This window comes from Choristoneura fumiferana, chromosome 14, assembly GCF_025370935.1.
Source record: "Choristoneura fumiferana chromosome 14, NRCan_CFum_1, whole genome shotgun sequence".
In the NCBI taxonomy this organism is placed as follows: domain Eukaryota; kingdom Metazoa; phylum Arthropoda; class Insecta; order Lepidoptera; family Tortricidae; genus Choristoneura; species Choristoneura fumiferana.
Window position 1 is genome coordinate 19,314,969 of NC_133485.1, and position 21,956 is coordinate 19,336,924.

The following is a 21,956-nucleotide window of genomic DNA, read 5'->3' on the forward strand; positions in this document are numbered from 1 at the left end:
AGGCTCCAATTGCTGTATGTCAATGTCTGTTACTCGTATATTATACTCTAGTTTTTTAGTCACGCCTTCGCTCGCGTAAGTGATCAGCTGGGCTACTACGAACTCGAAACTCGAAGTTCGTGTCGTGCGGTCCCTCTGACACTTATACTATTTAATACCGAGAGCGAGAGGGACGGTACGATACGAACTTCGAGTTTCGAGTTTCGTATAGCCCTGCAGATTCTTCCAATGGAATCTAAATTTTTTCCAAATATTCCAAATTCCCAAAAAATCAGTCAAGTATGAGTGGATTAGAGAAAATATTTTAAACTTTATAAAATTAATTTAAAATTAGAAATACATTTCTTGTATGTAGCGGCAACCGACAGATTATGTGCAAATTTCGACTATCTGTAGGATCCGTTCACTCCTCAAGTACCTACCTACGTATAGAAATCGGTAAAAAGCTTGTACTTAGGTACAACAAGACGTTAAGTAGCCCACTTCCGCATTCACGATGCTATCGTCCAATACGAAGCGACTTTTAATATATATTCGTGAGAATGCTCAGCAGGTTTGATGTAAAGATAGTTACAGTGGGTTGAAACTCCATACAAAATATCTAATGTATGGAGCTAGTGACTTTTTTGTACCAACCTCTCCAAAATAACTTATTGGTTGCCATATTTATGAAATGATCTGTGTTTAGAAGATTTCACTTAAATTATAATATTTGCAATTCTTCACATTTTAAGCTGTGAAAAAAAAAAAATAAGTAAGTGGAAAAAAATATTACTAAGATAAATAATACAATATAAAAATAATTCTGACTGGATATCCTTTTTTATTTAAGTAAATGAAAAAATTTAGTTCTATTTTTCAATTTTATATGGCAGCCCACAAACCTTCATCTGCTGCGTGGGAACGGACGCCTTCGCGAGATTTTGTGTTTACTGTTTGAATTTTCGTGTATTTTGGTGTTTTGTTTTGTTAATAGCGTTGAGTTTGAGATTATTTCTCCTCCGCATTAACTTTTCTTTCACTAAAGTGCATTTATTCGAGACAGGACTCTAGTTTTTACCGTTATTTTCACGGCTGTCCTTTACTAAGAAACCATTCAACATGAGGAGATGCGAAATTTGTGGTATTCAAGAAAAACATTGTGAAAACAAAATGTTCTTTGCTAGATTTCCTCTAAGTGAACATGTGTAAGTAAAGTTACTGATAAATCTGATAATAGGTGTTGAGGTTATATTTGGCTGGCCGACGTCAATTCGTATTATATAGTATCACGACAATTAAATTTTATTTCAGTTGTAAGCAGTGGGTGAAAGTAGTTGGCAACGAGATTTCACAAAATCGAAAACCCGGCTGAAGAAGAAAGCCATACCAAAATTGGGACTTCCCATGCCACCTCTTTCTGAAGAAATTCTTGAAGGGTTTCCCCTAAAGATGGCAAGAACAGCCAAGGTAAACACTTTATTTTATTTTCAATTTATCTCTATTGCAACTTGACTTACTGCATCTTATAATAATAATAATAAAATAATAAAAGATATTGATTTAATAGTTTGTTTACAAATTCTACATAGGTACATAACAAATAATAAGTACAATCAAACTATCAAAAGGGAAAGCGACTCAGCTTATGCCTGCACCTTGCAGAACAAAGTCCCTTGGCTAACAGGCGCTGTTTTTCAGTCGCCCCCATAAACCATAACCCTAATAAATACCATCAATACACATGCACATATTTTTTTTACATACAATATATGTTATAAATTAATTTGCTTCGTCATCAATAATAATGCTAGGTATTTTGAGTGTATAGTATAGTTGCCGGTCAGAGCATTAGTAATAGACAGAAAAATTGGCTATACACACTAATTATATTTCACCTGTATAAGTTAGTGGAAGCTTCTGGCTAAATTAAACTTTGTTTCAGGTTCAGCTTTGGAGTTGCCCAGTGTGGAATATTTACATGCACAGCCTTCTACAAGTGGTGCGCAGTGTAAAACTGACAATACAACAGGTAAGCTATCACTGATAAAAATCTATACCTTATAGCATAATTTAGAATTTTAGAGTTGATCTGATGATAAAGCTAGCGGGTGACCATAGGAACACTGTGATAAACAACACAACTGCATCGAGTTTGGACTCGTTTGTCGTCTTGACGAGTACTTTGGTAACCAGGGGCATATAGTACAGTCAGCAAAAAAAAACTTATATTAGAAGAATTTTCAGAAAAACTTTTATTGAACTGTTTACGGAACCTTTCATGTACGAGTCCAACTCGCACTTGATCATTTTTTCTGTATTGTCTGTGTTTATGGTACACTTCATGTAATAACACTCCTCTTTTTGCGTTAGGGGTTAAAAATAGGTTGAGCTGCTTAGTAGTTAGAGGAGATAGAAATGGATATGCATACATACAGGTCAAAATATAATCCTCCTTTTGGGCTTCACCAGAATCGGGTAAAAACTACAGAATTAATTTCATTACATTTGGCATGGCAAGTAGATTGTTTATCAGAGGTATACAAAATTATGTATTGTCAACTAACTCCAAGATCACCTTCATTTCATTTCATTCATTTGACAAGTAAAGACATATTTGACAATAAGGCAAGAAATTGTAAGAAAGTTGTCTAGGTAAACATAGGTCATTGACCTGCAATATGACAAAAATTGGATTGTGCGTACCAATTTTATTTTATCTTGCATTAGTTAGTGTAAGCTACTGGCTAAATTTAACTTTGTTTCAGGTTCAGCTTTGGAGTTGCCCAGTGTGGAATATTTACATGCACAGCCTTCCACAAGTGCTGTGCAGTGCAAAACGGACAATACAATACTACAATACAATACTTGTGTAACGTGAAACTGTATTTACCTATGTAAAGAAAAACAGATCCATGACATGAAAATAAATTATTATTAAGAAAAACAACTTTTTTTTTCTTTAATTCGATCATTTAATTAATAAAAAGCGCACCACTACGTGCCGTTTTTTGACAATATATCGATAAAAAAGCACAACACTATGCTGTTACAATATCGATAATATCGACTGTTCCTAACAACACTACTTGTCAATGTGACTTTTTCGGCCCTGTTTAGTCTGTGCAGTTCGTTTCTTGATATTGGCACAAAAAAGACACTGAATTCATACTACAATCGTGGTATTGTTTTGTATGAGAGTTCCGACTCTTAAAACGTAGTGATTATATACTCTTTGGATAGTTAATTTGATGACAACCCGTTGCTATCTGATGCTTTTGCTTTCGGGAATTTGTTGTTTCTGGACTTTCTCTGGCGCGTTTGAGATGTTTCAAATAGCTGGAAGTTACGGGCGTTGCCACAACGCATAGTACAACGAAGACTTATTACAGAGAATTACAAACTTATTATAAAGAAGACTTATTACATTACTAATTACTTAAATACATTACTTATTTATTTTTTATGAGTTTCCGTGTTTTTCCCCTAAATTACATCAGCTATATGGACGGACTGAGTTCATATCGGCACGCATATTTTATTGAAAATCATACTTTTAAATGTTTTCTCAAGTCTTTATGTTATGTCATGTTTGACAATTTTGTTTGTTTACTTATTTTGTACAATAATGTTACTGGTCTTATTATTTGTCATAACTCTATTTCCTTTCAATCTATTAACCGTTCAGAATTGTTATAAAACAAACCTAACCTAAGCTATTGAGGTTACAAGTGATAATTTAAAAATTTCTGAGCAATCTACGGTTTTGGAGATAAAAAATTATGACAAACATTTTTTTATTGCGACTGAAAAATTATTCGACTAGACATCTAGATCTAAATACGCACTCGGACAGACGGACAACGAAGTGATACTTTTTTACAAGCTTTTATTTAGTTTCACCTGCCCCGTTGTCTGTTTGTCTGTCTGTCTGTAATCAAATCTTGCAAGTTAAATTCGACCAATTCCAGTAACTGGATTGACTTGAAATTTTTTATACTTATGTAAATTGCGTGACAATACAATAATTTGGTAGTGACATCCTGGTAGTCCGGCCAGGATCGTCTCCACAGGACGGAACTCTTCAACGGTTAATGGCATCGACTTGAAATTTGATATGCAAATGTAGTTTAGGTGACAATGCAAGTACATAACAAAAAGTACAGTCGGCAAAAAAAATCTTGTATTAAAAATGAAATGTTTATGGTTAGGTTATTATTTAATCTATTGTAGATGCAAGTGGCGAGTTGTTATTCATTGTGGCGTTCTTAGGGAGAAGCCTTTATTCAGCAGTGGACGTCTTCCTGCTGATGATGATGATGATGAATTCTACGGTGAATCTATCAAAGGCAGCGCAAGCGCAAGTCCAGTGGCTCCCTCTTCCCACGCTGGTGGTTCAATTTAGTTTCAATTTAGCTATTTCACGGTCCGAGAAGCGCATTGTGGTATTCAGATGGATTTTGGTATCTGGCAATTTGATTTGTTGACCATCAGTGGTGTAGCGGTATAGCACGCGGTACGGAATACCGAGGACCTGGGTTCGATTCCCAGTGATGGTCTTATTTTTCTGTTTTTTCTGTGCATCTATATTTCAGTTTGTATTTTCAATTTGATTTCAGTTTGTTATTGATAAAATGGTGGTTGTGTTATTACTATGTAGATTGGTTTAAATCATCAGTGTTTAGTACATAGACAGGATGAATTTTATATTGATGAAAATGTTTATTCGTAAATTGACGTTATGTATTAGGAAATTTGATAGCACTGATTGCATGAAAGACAAATTTGTGCTAATGGAGATATTGAAACGTCCTTGTCCTGCCAAATGTTCTACATAAAGAACATTATTAGACTTAAATGGAGCCCTCAATATTTTCCATAAATCATATACTCGAATTAGCCACGCATGGCCAAAATTTCAACAGTTTCATCCATTATCATATTCACTAACTTATACGAACTAGTAATTAGTACGAACTAGGTATGTCATCTATTCCAGTCCAGTCACAAAAATACCGGTTATGAGGACCGGTAGACGAGCTGTCGGTAGGCCTCCAACAAGATGGAGCGACGACTTGGTTAAGATCGCGGGATCGCGGTGGATGCGGAAAGCACAAGACCGGTCTGAGTGGAGAGCCTTGGGGGAGGGCTATGTACAGCAGTGGACGTCTTTCGGCTGACATGATTATTATTATTAATTTAATGAGAAAAAAAGGAGAGGAGATAACATTGGATCCCGCCCGGGGGCTTTATCCCTTATTTATTTGGTTCACTATAAGCATTTCTTTAAAGATTTGAACGCCGATTGGGACATACTTTTGCTTCTGCTGTTTTTTTGTTTTATTAAGGTATTGAGCTCGTTCCAACTAGCTTTCCCTAACTTGAATTTAACCAACTCGGCTGCATTATTCCTGATTATTTTTACTACACTTTTTATACAGCTTTTTTGACCAATAGTTAAGTACGTATCTAAACCGGTGGGTGGAAAAATTTGAAAAAAAATAGGTTGGTAGTAAATATATCAAACTTTCAAGGAAAACTATAACGGCTAAGTTTGCTTGACAATTATTAGTAGTTTATGAGTAAATAGCAGCCTAAGGTATAAAATATACCTAAACTTGGAAGATTCCGTATAAAATACGAAATCCTTAGAAAAATATTACTTAATTTACAAAGTACTATGACTTACCATTGAATTAAATCATCTGAAAATAATATAAAATATATATTTTTTTAACTTTTGAATAAATGGTAATTGGGAACCATAGTAATTGTTCGTAATGACTTACTTGCAAACCGCTATAATAATAAAGTTGCTTAGGTGACTAGACGCGTTCTTTCCGTGGACCCTTCAATTATGGTCTTTGGTTTCGTAGAAAAGACCCATCGGCTGAAAGTATAGTCGTACCTATAACCATGCGGGATTGGTCGAATATTTTTTTTGTCTGTCGTCTGCGACCGCAATGACGTTGCGGTTGTGGTGGTGACAGATGTAATAGATTGTGTGGGAACAAAGAGCGGAATGTATGGAAATTGGGTATTACAACGGATACTATTAGTTTTTTTTTGTTTTTAGAGGCAAATAAAGTTGGAGCGTGGTATGCTTGGAGTGACGGGTTTACTCTTGTTTCTGTTGTTCTGTCAATCATTAAATTTTCCCTTTATTTGATAAGTTCGCCTCTCTGCGTCGATTTCGCAATGTAAACTGTTATTTTTATGTATTTTATGTACATTAAAGAGTTATACAATACAATGTACGCTTCCTCTAAAAGTGTAGGTATTTCCGAAACGTGAAGGTGTATATTTTAGTGTGTATTAAATATATTTATTACGCTAGCTGTTGCCCGGGACTCGGTCCGCGTAGAATTTGTTTATCGCTATCCCGCGGGAACTAGGAAATTTTCCGGCATAAAAGCTATCCTGTATCCTTCTCCGGTACTCAAACTATCTGTATACCGAATTTCATATAAATCGGTTCAGCGGTTTAGACGTTAAGAGGTAACAATCATACTTACTTTCGCATTTTAGTGGGATGTCTATTGCTAGAATGAGGCTGGCTCCTGCATATGAAGGGATAAGTGTTGAACGGTATGTCGACGGCCGATCGTAAAATCCGCCAGATCACGAAATTCCTAGGCATATCGTAAAAAGGCGTCATTTCATGAATTGGCTATAGGACATCCGGCATATCGTTCAAAACTCACCGTTTAACGATTTGCCTAGTGACGTTTAGGCAGATCATGTAATTCCTAGGCATATCATGAAACGCCGCCATTTCATGTTTTGGCCAGTTTAGGCAGATCGTAAAATTAATAGGCATATCATGAAACGCCACATCAGTTCTGGCGCTTCGCTTGTCGTACCTATTTTTTTCTTTTTTTCGGCATATCACGATGTGCCCGGTATAGAGCTAGGAATATCGACGAATGCGTTGCTCTAATCGATCTGCCGTATTATTTCTCAAGCACATCGTGATATGCCTGGCCAACTTTTAGGCATATCATGAAATGGCGCCATTAACGATCGGATTTAACGATCGGCCACCGACAGGTATAACGGTGTAGGAGCTTACAGTCCTATTCCAAATTATGTTCCACGCGTGGTTACTAGCAGCTTAGTAAGATTATAATCTTTAATTACGTTTTACCTCAACAAACCGGTTACCTAGGTGTGTGTCAGACCACGTGCAGTGTAAGTTCAAACACACGAGATGCAAAAAGCTTTGGTCTCGTGTGGCACGTACAACTTTTCACCTCAACAGCGAGAATATAATAATATTAAAGGTCAAACGTCGAAAATAGTAAAAATTAATACACATGCACTTGCAAAAAAATTAAATAAATAACAATCGATAGGTAATCTATTGATTATTAATAAAAAAACAGACGATTTGCAATTTTACGGTTATCGTGCGTATCCGAACGTTTGTTTGTTTCTTTTTTAGGCCTCCTAGGTATGGAATTTGAGCAAATCGACCATAGACCCAATTAGATCTTACCTCGCGCTTTTTTCGTGTTGAAGTGAACGTGAAGCTATCTTTCTAACCCGGTGAGTAGACCCAGCACTGTCCTTAGCATTTAAAAAAATATTACCGAAACGATAACCTCCTCCTTTTTTATGAAGTCTCTTAAAAAAAATCAAAAGATGCTTTTGTCTCACGCAGTGAGCAAAACCGAATTTTGCTCACTAAGATTTTTAATAGCAAAACCTGCCTGTTTGAGGTACTTTGGTGAAAAGTTGTTTGCCATAATACTCATAACGTAGTTCTTTTCAAGTTCAAGTCCTCACATTCCTAGTGCTAGTTTTATATGCGCCTGCGCAGTAATGAGCAAAAACTGTATAAAGCCGTCGCAATCTCATATACCTTGCTTTATTTATGATGTTTATTTTTTATTTTTAAGGATTTTTGTTCGAAGAATTATGTACAGATTGATGCCGTTGTAACATCCTTTGGCATTCAACAAGTGAATTTTACCATGAGCTTTACGGCAAAGGAAAAACATCATTGTTGTCGGTTCCTGATTACTTACTCTCATCCGCTCAAAGGTTGATTGGTAGAGATTCCTTAAAGGGATTGGTTCGTCTTTGTATGTGTAACTCAACGTCTGTCGATTGTATTTCTTTCGTTTTTGTACAATAAAGAGTTTACATACACACATCTTGCGGAAACCTGGACAAACCTGGGAAGTAACTGACAAACGGTGTGTGAAGTTCTCATCAAAGTATGCGAACGTTGCCGCCCCCACTTTTGGTTGACTGTAATTGCATTGTCATCAAATTTCAAGTCAATCCGATGACTGGAAGTGGATCAAAATAAACTTGCAAGATTCGACCCAAAAAAACAACAATCAGGGCAAGTTAAATAAAATCTTGTATCTCTAGTTAATACCTATAAGAATGCAATTGCTGGCATGCAATTAACTTAAACCAGCAGTCAATTACCACAGTAAATCTGTATTTATGTCCGTGTGTTCCAAGAGATAACATCTTACCGTTTTGGGAGCGGTTTCCCTCATTACAATTTGTGGGACAAGCTAGTTTTTGCCCAGCTCTGGGACGATTGATGATCCTAAGAACTTGTCTACTACAAGACTTAGTGAGGTAGTTTCTTTACTGTTATTTGTAAGGTTTTAAATGCTTTTAGTTCTTTATGTGAGTCAAAGAGCTAGAGTTATTGAGTCTAGGTTTACTTCGTTTTTTTAACCCCCGACGTAAGAAGAAGGGTTGGTATCACGTCAATTTCTGTCTATCTGTGGCACATAGCTCTCAAACGATACCGATTTCGGTGTTTTTTTACAAGTTTTACAATTTATCCTTATGGCTTGCTAATAATTAGCTGTTTCAATAAAATCGGTTCAATGTTTTTTAAAAGTCTTTAAAAGCTATCAGATGGATAATAGCAAAGGATATTCTCAACCACTACTTTCATATAAACTATGTCAAGCAAAGTAAAAACTTCTATAATTTGGCAAAAAATAGTTCATTAACTATAAGTTTTTTCCAATAAAAATATAATTGTCAGCCATGTACAGCTAATGAGTATATATTTAATATTCATTCGACTAAATAAGGTATATTATGTACAATAAAATTAAAAAACTTTATATAAATCTAAAAATGGACCCTGCGGCATGGTACCAAAGATGCTGGCAGCATTTCCCCGCTGGATCGCAACTATAAGTTTATAACAATCTTATTTCAACTCGCCCCATAAATTCAGTTAAAGTGTTAAAATAATTATAAAAGAACTTCCTCATTAAATCTGTATACATATTCATAAGTTATAACATCATAATAACCCCGGAATCTTCATACAATAGACGTAATTACTCCAAAGGTTAGTCTATTCTATTGTAGCTTTATCACCGACTTCAAAATAGAATGATCAATGGTCATGGGTTTTTTAGTAATGTTCGTTCAGGAGTAACTTTAAACATAAACGTTTCTTTTATTGAAAAGATGTCTACTTTAATAATATTACCAGCTTTGAAAAATTAAAAACCGAACCGATTTTTATCAGACATAGCTAAGAAATAGTGCAACGAAACCCGCTTTCACTTAAAAAGAACTGCATTAAAATCGGTCGATCCATTTGAGAGCTACGATATCACAGACAGCCAAATGGTGTTAAACTTATAACCAGGGATGTAACTCAAATTCAAATTCAAATGATTTATTCAGTAAATAGGCCGCAATGGGCACTTTTACACGTCATATTTTAAACTACCAGCGCTTTCGGAAAGACCATCATTGCCAAGAAGAATGCGCCGCAAGAAACTTGGCAGAAAGTCATTTTTTCATAATAATGTAATTACTTACAAATAAAATACTTTAAAATTTTTATTATACAATTAAAGAAAAAAAATACAAAATATAATAAAAATAAAAATACAGGGATGTATGGGGTTCCTTAGTTACAATACTAAACACTAACTATATCTACGTTCAGTAAAGTGTAGAATGCTTCCACCGTCATAATTTTTTATATAATAATAACAATAATTTAGTTCTGATGTGACTAACGGATGTGGTTTCATCGGAACCGAAAGTGGAACCAGATGTTTACAATTTAGTTTATCGGAACCAGAAACGGAATCGGAACCGGAACCAAAATCGGAGCCTAAATGATAAGTGGACGAGTTGTTAAAGGTAGGTCTACTAAAACCTGAGGGTCTATTGCGTAACCTTTCTGACACTCGCGATCACAATCAAATGATATTTTTCGCATACAAAAACTGTCATTAGATTGTGCTCGCGAGTGTCAGACACGTTACATAATTAGCCTTCTGTATGTTTTTGATGTACGCCGCTCATGTCCAGTCGCAGCGGTAAGCATTGACATCCGATATAACTTACGTTTCAAAAGTAACGGAACCGGAACCGAAACGGATGTTTAATATCACACGGAAGTTCCGAAACGGAATCGGAGCTCCGTAACATCCCTGCTTATAACATCATCTTTTTGCGTCGTGGGGCTTAAAACAAAACTCACAACTTAATAGACTTTTAAAGTTATCGAGTAATAGTCGATCTTAACTTGATGTTGAATATTTCATCGTGGGCGGAATCCTACATTGCGCGTAGCAAAACACTACTCAAACGTGACCAATTTTTCGATGTTAAAATAGGTTATTTGTACATTTTTTTGCCATGTGTGCCGCATTCCGGACGAGTTGTGGGCCAACATAACCACCGAGTGGACGCCCACCAACTTGGAAAGGCGACCTGGCAGACCTAGACGAACCTAGATGAACTGGACTACTTCTTAAAGGACTGGCCCTTGTATGCAGTGGACAGAGAGCAGTGGAAGTATTGGGGGAGGCCTTTGCTCAGCAGTGGGACAGAATAGGCTAATAATAATAATAATAAATTCATTAACGCTTGTTATAGTTCAAATGAGGGTTTTTCGACAGGCAAAATACCGCTAGATGGCGTTAGTATCGTGAGCTCCGTGACGTTTCAGTCTTGCTTGCGATTGGCTCATTTAGTTATTTTTCTCAAACATGACATGAAATATTGACGTTGTATTACAAGTAATAGGCCGGGAAGTATCGCGTTGTCTGGCCTGCCTGCGCGCGGTCACTCCAGCGGCCTGCAAAGAGATTTCATACAAATTTCCCGCCCTCGGCCAGCAATGCGACCGTCTTTTGTTTCAACGCGCCCTCTGAGGCACGCGCCTGCAGCCGCCGCGACAGCAGCCACACAACACGGCGACGAGACAAGCATCCCCCATCTTCATTTCTTGTTTTTTTTTTATTTCATGCCAATCCTAGGCCGGAACGCGGGGTTGCTCCTCTATGTCTATATCTGCTTGGCCAGCAACCCCCTACTTCCCGGCCTCTACAGTAATGTACTATAACCAATCACGAGCGCGACGGAAACGTCAAACGGATCTCACGACACTAACGCCATCTAGCGATATTTCAACTATCGAAAAACCCTCATTGAATAAAGATATTTTGACTTTTTTTTCTGCCTCTGAGTGCGTCGAAACCCAGTGACCTTCCATTGAGGCGTGTTCCCACGCGCTGATGACTGATGTGATTACATCACGGTTTGTATCAGTGATTAGGCCATGCATGGAAATCAGGACGTGATCGACGCATCAGCATTAAACCTACCGGAGCCGTCATGTGCACTCAATTTTATACACATAATTGTTATTTTATACAATCACTAGCCGTTACCCGCGACTCCGTCCGCACAAAATTCGTTTATTGCTATCCCGCGGGGACTATGCAATTTTTCCGGATAAAAACTATCCTATGTCCTTCTCCGGGATTCAAACTATCTGTTTACCGAATTTCATCTGAATCGGTTCATTAGTTTAGACGTGATCAAGAAACAAACAAACAAACCAACAAACAGACTTACAAACCTTCGCATTTATAATATTATTAAGAAGTAAGAAGAGTAGGATTATTACTAAGTACTACCTATTACCTACCTACTTAGACTTATTGGTAATAACTTCTATATCTAAATGATTGTATGAAAGAGATCGCTTTTAAGCGATAAAAGCACCTATTGTCTACCCTGTAGGTATTTTCTCTTCGTTATGTTAAGTAAAACGTAGTCTCTCAAACAGGGGATTGTGCGTTTGAGCCTGGGTTCGCATTTCTCAGTTATTTCCAAAATGTACATGCAAAATTGCATTAATAATTGGACGTAGTTTAACAAAAATGATACAACCCTCAAAATTTTTTTTTTTAATTTTGGATCTACTTTCAGTAGGAACAAAAGCGAATTTAAAGAATAACATGACAGTGCTTTGGCTCCTTTTTACTAAAATACGTTCAATTTACCATGAGCGTTCCGTCACGAAACCAGCACGCGACTGCAAAGAAATACAGTGACGTGTGTAAAGTTCTCAATCTCGCTTGAGAAGTACGACCCAAGCGTGGGACGTACATAGGCCAATATGATGATACAAAAAAGAAAATCATGATTTACGTTCAACCTTCATGAGGTGGGATAATACTTTTGACGTCTCCAGTTGGCTTAATGCTTGAAGATGCATGAGACTTATTAGATTCAAATGATAGCATTTAGACGTCAATTAAAGGTGTCGCTTTAAGATTTGGGCACGATTTAGAAAGTAACGTGTGGAATCAATAATCATGGCTGAGGTGTAAAACAGAAATTATATACTGAATTATATTACCTGTTTTGAATATTGCCTTTATTTGCAAACTATAATTATACTGATAAGCCGTGGTGGCCGAGTGGTTTGACCTATGGCCTCTCAAGCAGAGGATCGTGGGTTCAAACCCCGGCTCGCATCTCTGAGTTTTCGAAATTCATGTGCGGAATTACATTTGAAATTTATCACGAGCTTTACGGTGAAGGAAACATCGTGAGGAAACCTGCACAAACCTGCGAAGCAATTCAATGGTGTGTGTGAAGTTCCCAATCCGCACTGGGCCCGCGTGGGAACTACTGCCCAAGCCCTCTCATTCTGAGAGGAGGCCTGTGCCCTGCAGTGGGACTTATATAGGCTGGGATGATGATGATGAATTATACTGAATGTTATTTTTTTTTTATCCAGATTGCTTTTTAGTTTTTTATAATAATAATAATTTTGAAGTAATTTAATTTGACTTGTTATATAATTTGGATATGTACTCGTATTGTAACTTCAAACACAATGTACATTGTCATTTGAAATAAATTGAATTGAATTGAACTTACCTAAAAACATTTTAGTTCGCCTTTTTTAGAAGGATCAAACGAGCATGCAATGACTGACGCTCATGGACACCTGCAACATGAGGGGTATCACATGAGCGTTGCCGGCCTTTTGAGAGACTGATATGTCCCAGGAAGCAGGATACCACGAACCGACGACAAACGTTAGTATTTTTCATACAAATTGCCGCGACCGGGACGCGAACCCGGAACCTCAAGCTTCGTAGTCAGGTTTTCTAACAGCTGGGCTATCCGGTCGTCATCATCCTAGCCTATATACGTCCCACTGTAGGGCACAGGTCTCCCCTCAGAATGAGAGGGCTTGGGCAGTAGTTCCCACGCGGGCCCAGTGCGGATTGGGAACTTCACACACACCATTGAATTGCTTCGCAGGCTTGTGCAGGTTTCCTCACGATGTTCTCCTTCACCGTAAAGCTCGTGGTAAATTTCAAATGTGATTCCGCACATGAATTTGGAAAAACTCAGAGGTGCGAGCCGGGGTTTGAACCCACGACACTCTGCTTGAGAGGCGATAGGTCAAACCTTGAGGGTCGTCATATAGCACATAAACTTTATGCCTTTTGATTGACCTTTGTTGATAAGTTCAGCGATGTGTGTCACTTCACTAAAACATCGATATATCGACTATCGTGACACTATGATATTACACGGTCTCGCCGTGTCGCGCTAATCAGATTCTGATGGCTGTCAATAAACTAGGGAGGACATTGGATTCGATGTCGAACATAAAGGGTATGCTAATAAGAAACATGTTCGTGATAATAAATGTTAAAAAACAAGCAGGCGTAGCCAAATAATTACAGCGGGGCCCTAAGAAATAACAACCGCTCACGGCATGAACGCACTCATCTTCAGGAAATGTCTTTCAAAAAGGCCGAAGCTAGTTTTATCGTTCCTTCCTTACAACAATTTTAGTTATTTTATAAAGATGTGACTTCCACGATATAGGACTAGAGTCTAAAGTAAATTGTTTATTATATTTTATCTTACTTTATTATAATTAAATAATGAAATTAAAATACCTGAACAACGCACACACGGGAAGAACTTAGCAGTAGTACCTAATTAAATGTTTACTACTGCAATTTGTAAATAATATTTTTATAGTGGTCATGCTTTGGGTTTACTATCTAATTAATTGAAATTTAATATCTACAGACTTATCGTAAAATGATTTTAATAGTCTTGTTTGACATTGCAATACTCCAGCTCAATAAGCTTTCTTATAATAAAAGTAGTCGCTAGTACAGTTCAGCCAGAATGTTAGTGTCGCTCGGGACTCGTCGGTTTTCTTCGTTTTCCTAAAGATTCATATGAGAAAGGACAAATAACCGATCTCCTCTTTAAAGTTCTGAACGGCATTAACAAAATAATTTAATACAGTACCCCTCCATAAACATTGCACATCGGTCTTTGGAAAGAGACTCGGCTAATTTCGGCTTCGTAGAGCGTTGTCACACACTACTTATGTGACTTTTGTCAGTCGTTGTACAGGTGCAATATAGTACGGACGCAATTAGATGAAAGTATAATAATAAAGAGTTATTGAAACCCCCCAAAACTTTAAATTGAACGATGTCATTATCTTTAGGAAAAAGTGAGGACTATCCTTTTTATGGTTCCGGAGCCAAAATGGCAAAAACGGAACCCTTATAGTTTCGCCATGTCTGTCTGTCTGTCTGTCTGTCCGTCCGCGGCTTTGCTCAGGCACTATCAATGCTAGAAAGCTGTAATTTTGCACGGATTATATGTATGCGAGAGTTGTATGCCAGAATCGTAGCAAGTGGAAGGATGTAGTCTCTGCCTACCCCGTTGGGAAAGAGGCGTGATTTTATGTATTTATATAAACTATGCCGACAAAATAATACAATTTTTTTTAAAAAAAAAACAGGGTAAACTGGGTAAAATGGGGGTGATTTTTTTTTCTCATCCAACTCTATAGTATGGGGTATCGTTGGATAGGTCTTTCAAAACCATTAGGGGTTAGCTGAGATAGTTTTTCGATTCAGTGATTTGTTTGCGAAATATTCAACTTTAAAGTGCAAATTTTCATTAAAATCGAGCATCCCCTCCCTCTAAAATCTAAACCATTGGGTGGAAAAATTTGAAAAAATTCAGGATGGTAGTAAGTATATCAAACTTACAAGGAAAACTATAACGGTTAAGTTTTCTTGAGAATTATTAGTAGTTTAAGAGTAAATAGCAGCCTAAGGTATAAAATATACCTAAACTTGGAAGATTCCGTATAAAATACGAAATCCTTAGAAAAATATTACTTATTCGTAATGGCTACGGAACCCTATTTCGGGCGTGTCCGATACGCTCTTGGCCGGTTTTTTCAAGTAGTTGCAACAGCTCTCTATAGATATCCGAAGTTTACATGTCATTAATTTGACGTAAACTATTAAGTCCATAAAGGTGCAGTATTTATTTGATACAAAACCTACTTTAATAAATACGATGATTGATGGACTGTCGCCAGTGTTCGGGAATCGTCGTGAACAGCCAATTGTCTTTTTCCGAAGACCGATGTGAAATCTTTATCGCCGGGTACTGTAGTACATTTATTTTCTCAGTGAAATTAAATGTGGGACCATTTCGAAATACCTTTACCTTACTTTAACTTGGTCACATGAACGCTTCGTGTCATGACACTGGCTGTAATGTATAAATCATTACCCATGGCGAATCAAAGGTGGCAACACACGGTTAACTTCACGAATAGTTAGACCGTGGCACCGTTAAGGTTAGTCAATGGGGTCAAAAGCCCAGTCGTGGATAATATCGGTTCTAACAATAGCTTAACTGCCTGATGAAACGAAAAAATTAAAGAGTTATGCAGCCTTATGTGGCACGTTGCTGATTAGTTGTACCGCTATTTTGAGTATTATTTTTTTCAATAGTGATAATTTTCTATCGTTTAGTTTGATATTACTTTGTAATAGATCGATTACCTCTAGATGAATAGAGAAACGTTTTGTCGACTAAACTCACTTTACAAATTACACAATCACCTGTAATTGGAAATGAATACATAAAACGTTACTCGTGTCGTGATGCTATTCGTGATGTTGATTAAATATTTATGTTTAAATATAAATTAATGGTTGAAAAATCATTTAGACTACCTGGAACTGTAAATACTTTCAGACTTAGACTTGTCTACCCATAGATAATTATAGAGAAAACGTGTTTGTTAACTTTTTTTCGTTTTTATTGAGATGCGAACACAGAAGACACCAATAACCAAAATCAATCAATCAACAAGAGTTTTGTTGCTTTTGCTTAATTTAATATAATAAAAAGAAGGCTGATTGTTTTATTGGAAATGGAAATAGGCTTGCACTTGTTCAATTGTTACAACTAATACGAGCTTTGATTAACCATAAAAATAATAATCATATTTCCTTAAAAAAAAGACACAAAGTACACAAAAGATATATCTGGCGGACTCCAAACTAGGCTGTACCTGTGTCTGAGGGTCCTGGAGTGAATTATAATCATGTGAACTTAGTAATTTGCTACATTATACTAAAATTGAACTGACCTGTCTTGCTGCAGCACCTCAGCCCGGACCCAGGGCACGGCGCCCCACTCCTCCTCCTCGGGCTTCATCCTCAACAGCCCCGACAGCCAAGTGTAGGACTTACTGCGCTTCATCCTCCACTCATCACTCATTCACCTTCACATCACGATCACTGATCACTAATCTATCGACAAATCGATACCGTCACAACACTTTGAAGTTATAATTTTGAGCGACTTTGTTTTGTTTTTATTTGGAACACTTACGATTTGTTTTGGAGCACTGGTTTTTAAACTGGTTTTGAGCACTTTGTAACACTGCACTGCTTAAAGTTGTACTTTCTAACCAATTACTTTTATTATTGTTTTAAATGACTTCTTGTTTCATTGAAGGTACGCTACGCTTTCTCTATTAAGCAGTAACAAGGTAGTTTGTACGTTGTTACTACAACAGTCAGGCGGCAACTCCGCGTCAAAATATCAATCAATTTAGACTCATTATAATTTTCCACGGCTCTACATGTAAACAAAAAGCCTTCTATAGCCTTCAAACAGCCCCAAATCAACTTCAACTTTAACTGGCAAAAGCTACGGTTTAATTTTGAATAGAGCGCAGCAAGGTGTTTAAGAATTCGTGTAAGTACACACCTACGGCTCAAATTGTAATCTCATCGAATAAAATTGACGTTAACGAAAAGAAACGTCAAATTTGACCTCGAGTGACCTTTTGGCCACAATCAGGGTTTGGTGAAAGCAAGCCTACCAGATTTAAGAGTGATACAAAGTGACGCTGAGTTACTGCTGACTATGATTTTTGATTTGGCCGTGTGTTTGTCTCGAATGACTCGCACCTGTAACAAAAAATGTTTTTCTTAAAGCTGATGTGTTGACACTGTCAGAGATACTGTTAAGGCACTTGTGCGAGGCAGAAAAACTGTTTCTTTTGTACAATGTGGTGCTTCAGTTGTAGTGTTACCACACAGCATGTTATTGTAGTGTAAATGTTAGTAAAAATAAAGCTTCAAGCTCTGTCTATCCTTCTTAAGGTGCCCCTGGTCAAGGTGCTTTAAATGCAAGGTTCTAATCTACTCACATAACTGGTAATGAATGAAAATCAATCAGATTTCCGGGTCAAAATTAAATGATTTTTAATTAAAACTGTATCTTAGCTGTTCCTCTGTGATAATAATAAAAATCGTTTTAACTGTTTTAAAATATTGAACCTTGAAATGGCAAGAGTTTTTCAAATTCTTTAAGTTGATTGGGCTATATTATAAAACTTTGTAAGTGTCCTGTAATTCCAGCAACGTTTAAAGCAGGAACAAGGAAGGTTACAAGTGTAGCATTCCTAACACAAAAGGATGTATATGCCCCAGCTCTCTTATGGAGATACGTTCTTTTGTTAGCGGCAGCGGAGCCCCCACGCCGAGATGACTGGCAGTCTCACACCATTAAACATAGTTTTTGCTCATCGTAGGCAAGCTGGGAAGCGCGTAGATTCATTTACACTGGTTTTCTGGTTTTTAGAGTTCCGTACCGTATAAGGAACCCTTATATTATTATGGTCACTCCGTTATTCTTCACTGTTAAGATCCTTTTTACAAGCTTTTATTTAGTTTCACCTGTCCCGTTGTCTGTCTGTAATCAAATCTTGCAAGTTAAATTTGACCAACTTCCAGTAGTCAGATTGACTTGAAATTTGGAATACTTACTTATGTAAATCGCGTGACAATACAATAATCTAGTAGTTACATTCTGGTAGTCCAACCAAGTACCTCCAAACAAGTACCTCGTAAGTAATTTATCGAAAGTTCTAATGCATTGCAGAGCTGATGAGTGTACGAGTCAAAAGCATTCGTTCGCACGCCGCAATGAAAAGCTATATGATGAAAATTTCATGTTGTTTTAATAGACAAGTGTTATTGCGCGGTACATTGCGCACTTCAGTATCTTCGTATTTGTGTTTGTTGTACTTTTTTGAAGAACAGTGAAAATGTTTTTCTTAGGCTTTGCGAAAGTTAAGAAAGCTGTCAAGCAATGATCGCGAATCTTGACATATTTTGACTATTGGTTTGCCTGTAATTGAAAGAGAAACAACTATAGGCGGCGTGGCGCGTAAAAAATACTTAAATCAATTTTCACACTTTTAAATTTCACTGTAGCCTTTTGATTTGTACGCAATAGAAAGTATGTTCAAAATAGATTACTACTTTAAAGCGGGTTGTCTGTTTTTTTCAATCCCTTTTTACTGTGCCCGGTCTGATAGTTAGAAATACAAACACAGGCGCACGTAAATAAATGTCAGCGAGTTTGCATGTTACGAGTTTGTAGTCAATTTATTCCCCAGTTCATTCATTTGTTTACTGGTCGTTATTCTATCAGTTTTAATTTTCTTCTAAAAACGGCGAAGTGCAACTGACATCAAGTAGAATTTATAGATAGGGAAACGTACTTGGATTTGTACATTTAGCATGTATTATACGTATTATTTATTTATTCTTTTGTATGAGTGTTTACTCACACACTATGTGTATTTTTAGGGTTCCATACCCAAAGGGTAAAAATGGAAACCCTATTACTAAGACTTCGCTGTCTGTCCGTCCGCCCGTGCGGCTGTCACCACGCTGTATCTCATGAACCGTGATAGTTAGATAGTTGACATTTTCACAGATTATGTATAACTGTGGCCGCAATAACAACAAATATTAAAAACATAATAAAATTAATATTTAAGGGGGGTCCCATGCAACAAACGTGATTTTTTACGTGTGTGTGTGTAGGTAGTGTGGCCGGTTTTTAAGTGTAATATTAAATTTAAATTTTCAGTCCTTTGATTTTTCCATTGTAAATATTATCGACTCTTGTTTCTGATATTCTATCAATCGTTCAAAGGTTCAATGGAAGCGATCCCTTTAAGGGTAAGTTTGCCTTTGAATATCTCTATCTTGCTAACTGTTAATTTCATTTGTTTTATGTACCTACAATAAAATAAAGAATTATATAAACCCCCGACTTTGTCACTTTAAAGTTTAATATCTCAAAAACGGCTGAACCGATTTTAATAAAACATGTCTGAACCATTGCTAAAAACCCTGTTTTAAAAAAACCGTATTCAAATCAGTTTACCCGTTTAAGAGCTACGGTGCCACAGTCAGACACACAGCGGTCAAACTTATAACACCCCTCTTTTCGCGTCGGGGGTTAAAAATAATCCAACACATCAACAATCCCCTGACTAATTACCAGCCTCGCTTGCCAGCGATAGATTCTTTTTTTTGTGTCGGGGTCGTAAATGTTCCTTGATAAAAAAGATCCGTTACAGTTGCTAGTAAGAAATTGCTGTATACTTTGTATTCGAGAAGCTTATACAAGTCCAAAGTATTTTTAAACAATCGTTTTTATAGTAAATTCACTTCGATCGTGCCGGAGATCGAACAATCAGCGGATGACACCAAAATTAGTTAATGATGTGAGAGAACGAGTATTAGTTACAATGTATGTAAGTCTCTTGACTCCTTGTAAGTATTATGGTTTATTTTTACTTTGTAGATAATGAGTACTCGTACAACAAAAGTGGGACAGCACACATTCCAATTCGGGAAAAAAGAAGAGCTATTTTTAGGGTTCCGTAGTCAACTAGGAACCCTTATAGTTTCGCCATGTCTGTCCATCTGTCTGTCTGTAACCTAACCAACAGAAAGTTGAAAAACCCCCGACTTTGTCACTTCAAAGTTCAATATCTCAAAAACGGCTGAACAGATTTTGATAAAACATGTCTAAGAACCATCGCTAGAAAACCTGCTTCCAAATAAAAAAACCGCATTCAAATCGGTCCTCCCGTTTAACCTCCTAACGCCCAAGTAAATTTTTATTTTATGAACATTAAACTTTATGTCACTTCTGAGAGAGTTCAATGTCAAATTACTGATACAACCTTTTTAAAGGACTTTGGTCGTAGGAGATTAAGAGCTACGGTGCCACAGACAGACAGCTCAAACTTATAACACCCCTCTTTTTGCGTCGGTGGTTAAAAATTGGACTGCAAGGAGAGGTATTGTTTCTCGCGCGTATCTTGTATATAAGTATGTAATATTCTTTATTTCAAAGTCGATTCATAAATGTAAACTAATAACTAAGTCTAGTTATCTGTAACAGTTTGCCTCGCCACGAAGATGCAAAAAACCCTTGCTAGTTATAACATTTAAATGCGAAAATGAGTTTATTTGTTTGTTACGCTAACACGCTTGAAGTACTCAACCAATTGCGATAAAATTCGATATGGAGATATTTTGGGACCCTAAAAAGGACATAATAGCGATCTGGGCGATATTTTTATATAGTCAAAGTCAAAGTATCTTTATTCAGTTTAGGCTATAACAAGCACTTATGAATGTCAAAAAAAATCTACCACCGGCTCGGAAAAACATGGTTTATGTGGCCGACATTATGCGCGCTATATATAAAAAAGGGTTTTACTTGCGCAGTCTAAAAAGAGGAACAGGTACCATAGGCGCACGCGCATAAAGCCGAGGGTTCACGACCCCGGCGGCCTTGCGGGACCTTCGTGTCACGTCCAATGTCCTTGTGCATGCTTTACCATCGGTCACTGGGAGAGTTAACGACGAAGTTCTGAGTCAATTCTAGGACTCTACAACCTAAACCTAAATCTATTGTCAAAAGTATCACGAAAATTCCGGGCTCTCTCTGTGCGGTGAACAGGTGTCAATGCCATCCGATTAGGTGAGCTACCACAAAGTCTTAAGAATGCCGCGCGTCCGTCGCACCAGCGACTCGCGGGTACTCGCCAAGTTTCACACGTTACTCGCTACAAAAACGTGTGTAAAAGAGACACGTCCACCGCCAGGCCCTAAAGCTAGAAACACATTGAGGGCGGAGGCGGAGCGGTGCGGCGGGGGAACAATCATGTACAAACCGGAATGTACGCGCAATAATGTACGACGTGACAATCCGAAGCATTGTTGCTTCTAAATATAATGCCGTACAGTATCATGGTCGCGCATTATCAGGGCGTACAAAATATTGCGCGCGCTGTAATGTACGTATTGATAATATACGACGTGATAATTTGAATCCAATCGGTTCGAACGACCATAGATTTGTGTTAGGTCCAATTGTGAGCACAACGCGCGAGCCGAGCGAGCGTAGCGAGCGTGCTGCGGCAGCGGCCGCCGAAGCACCAGGACCAAATTAAGTCATTTTCTACTAAATTAATTAATATTCGG

At 37.3% G+C, this 21,956-nt stretch overlaps 1 protein-coding gene across 4 annotated transcripts in view; it reads right to left on the reverse strand.

Moving 5' to 3' along the window:
* Positions 1-21,956, reverse strand: part of LOC141435369 (uncharacterized) — a 758,872-nt gene that overhangs the window by 644,369 nt on the left and 92,547 nt on the right. For 3 of the 4 annotated variants that reach the window (XM_074098083.1, XM_074098079.1, XM_074098082.1), the window contains exon 2: positions 16,736-17,122. In XM_074098083.1, coding sequence (XP_073954184.1) covers positions 16,736-16,866 — 131 coding nt within the window. In that variant the 5' untranslated portion in view covers positions 16,867-17,122. Of the gene's footprint in view, positions 1-16,735; positions 17,123-17,476; positions 17,565-21,956 lie in introns of all 4 variants that reach the window. The other variant, XM_074098081.1, reaches the window with a different exon arrangement.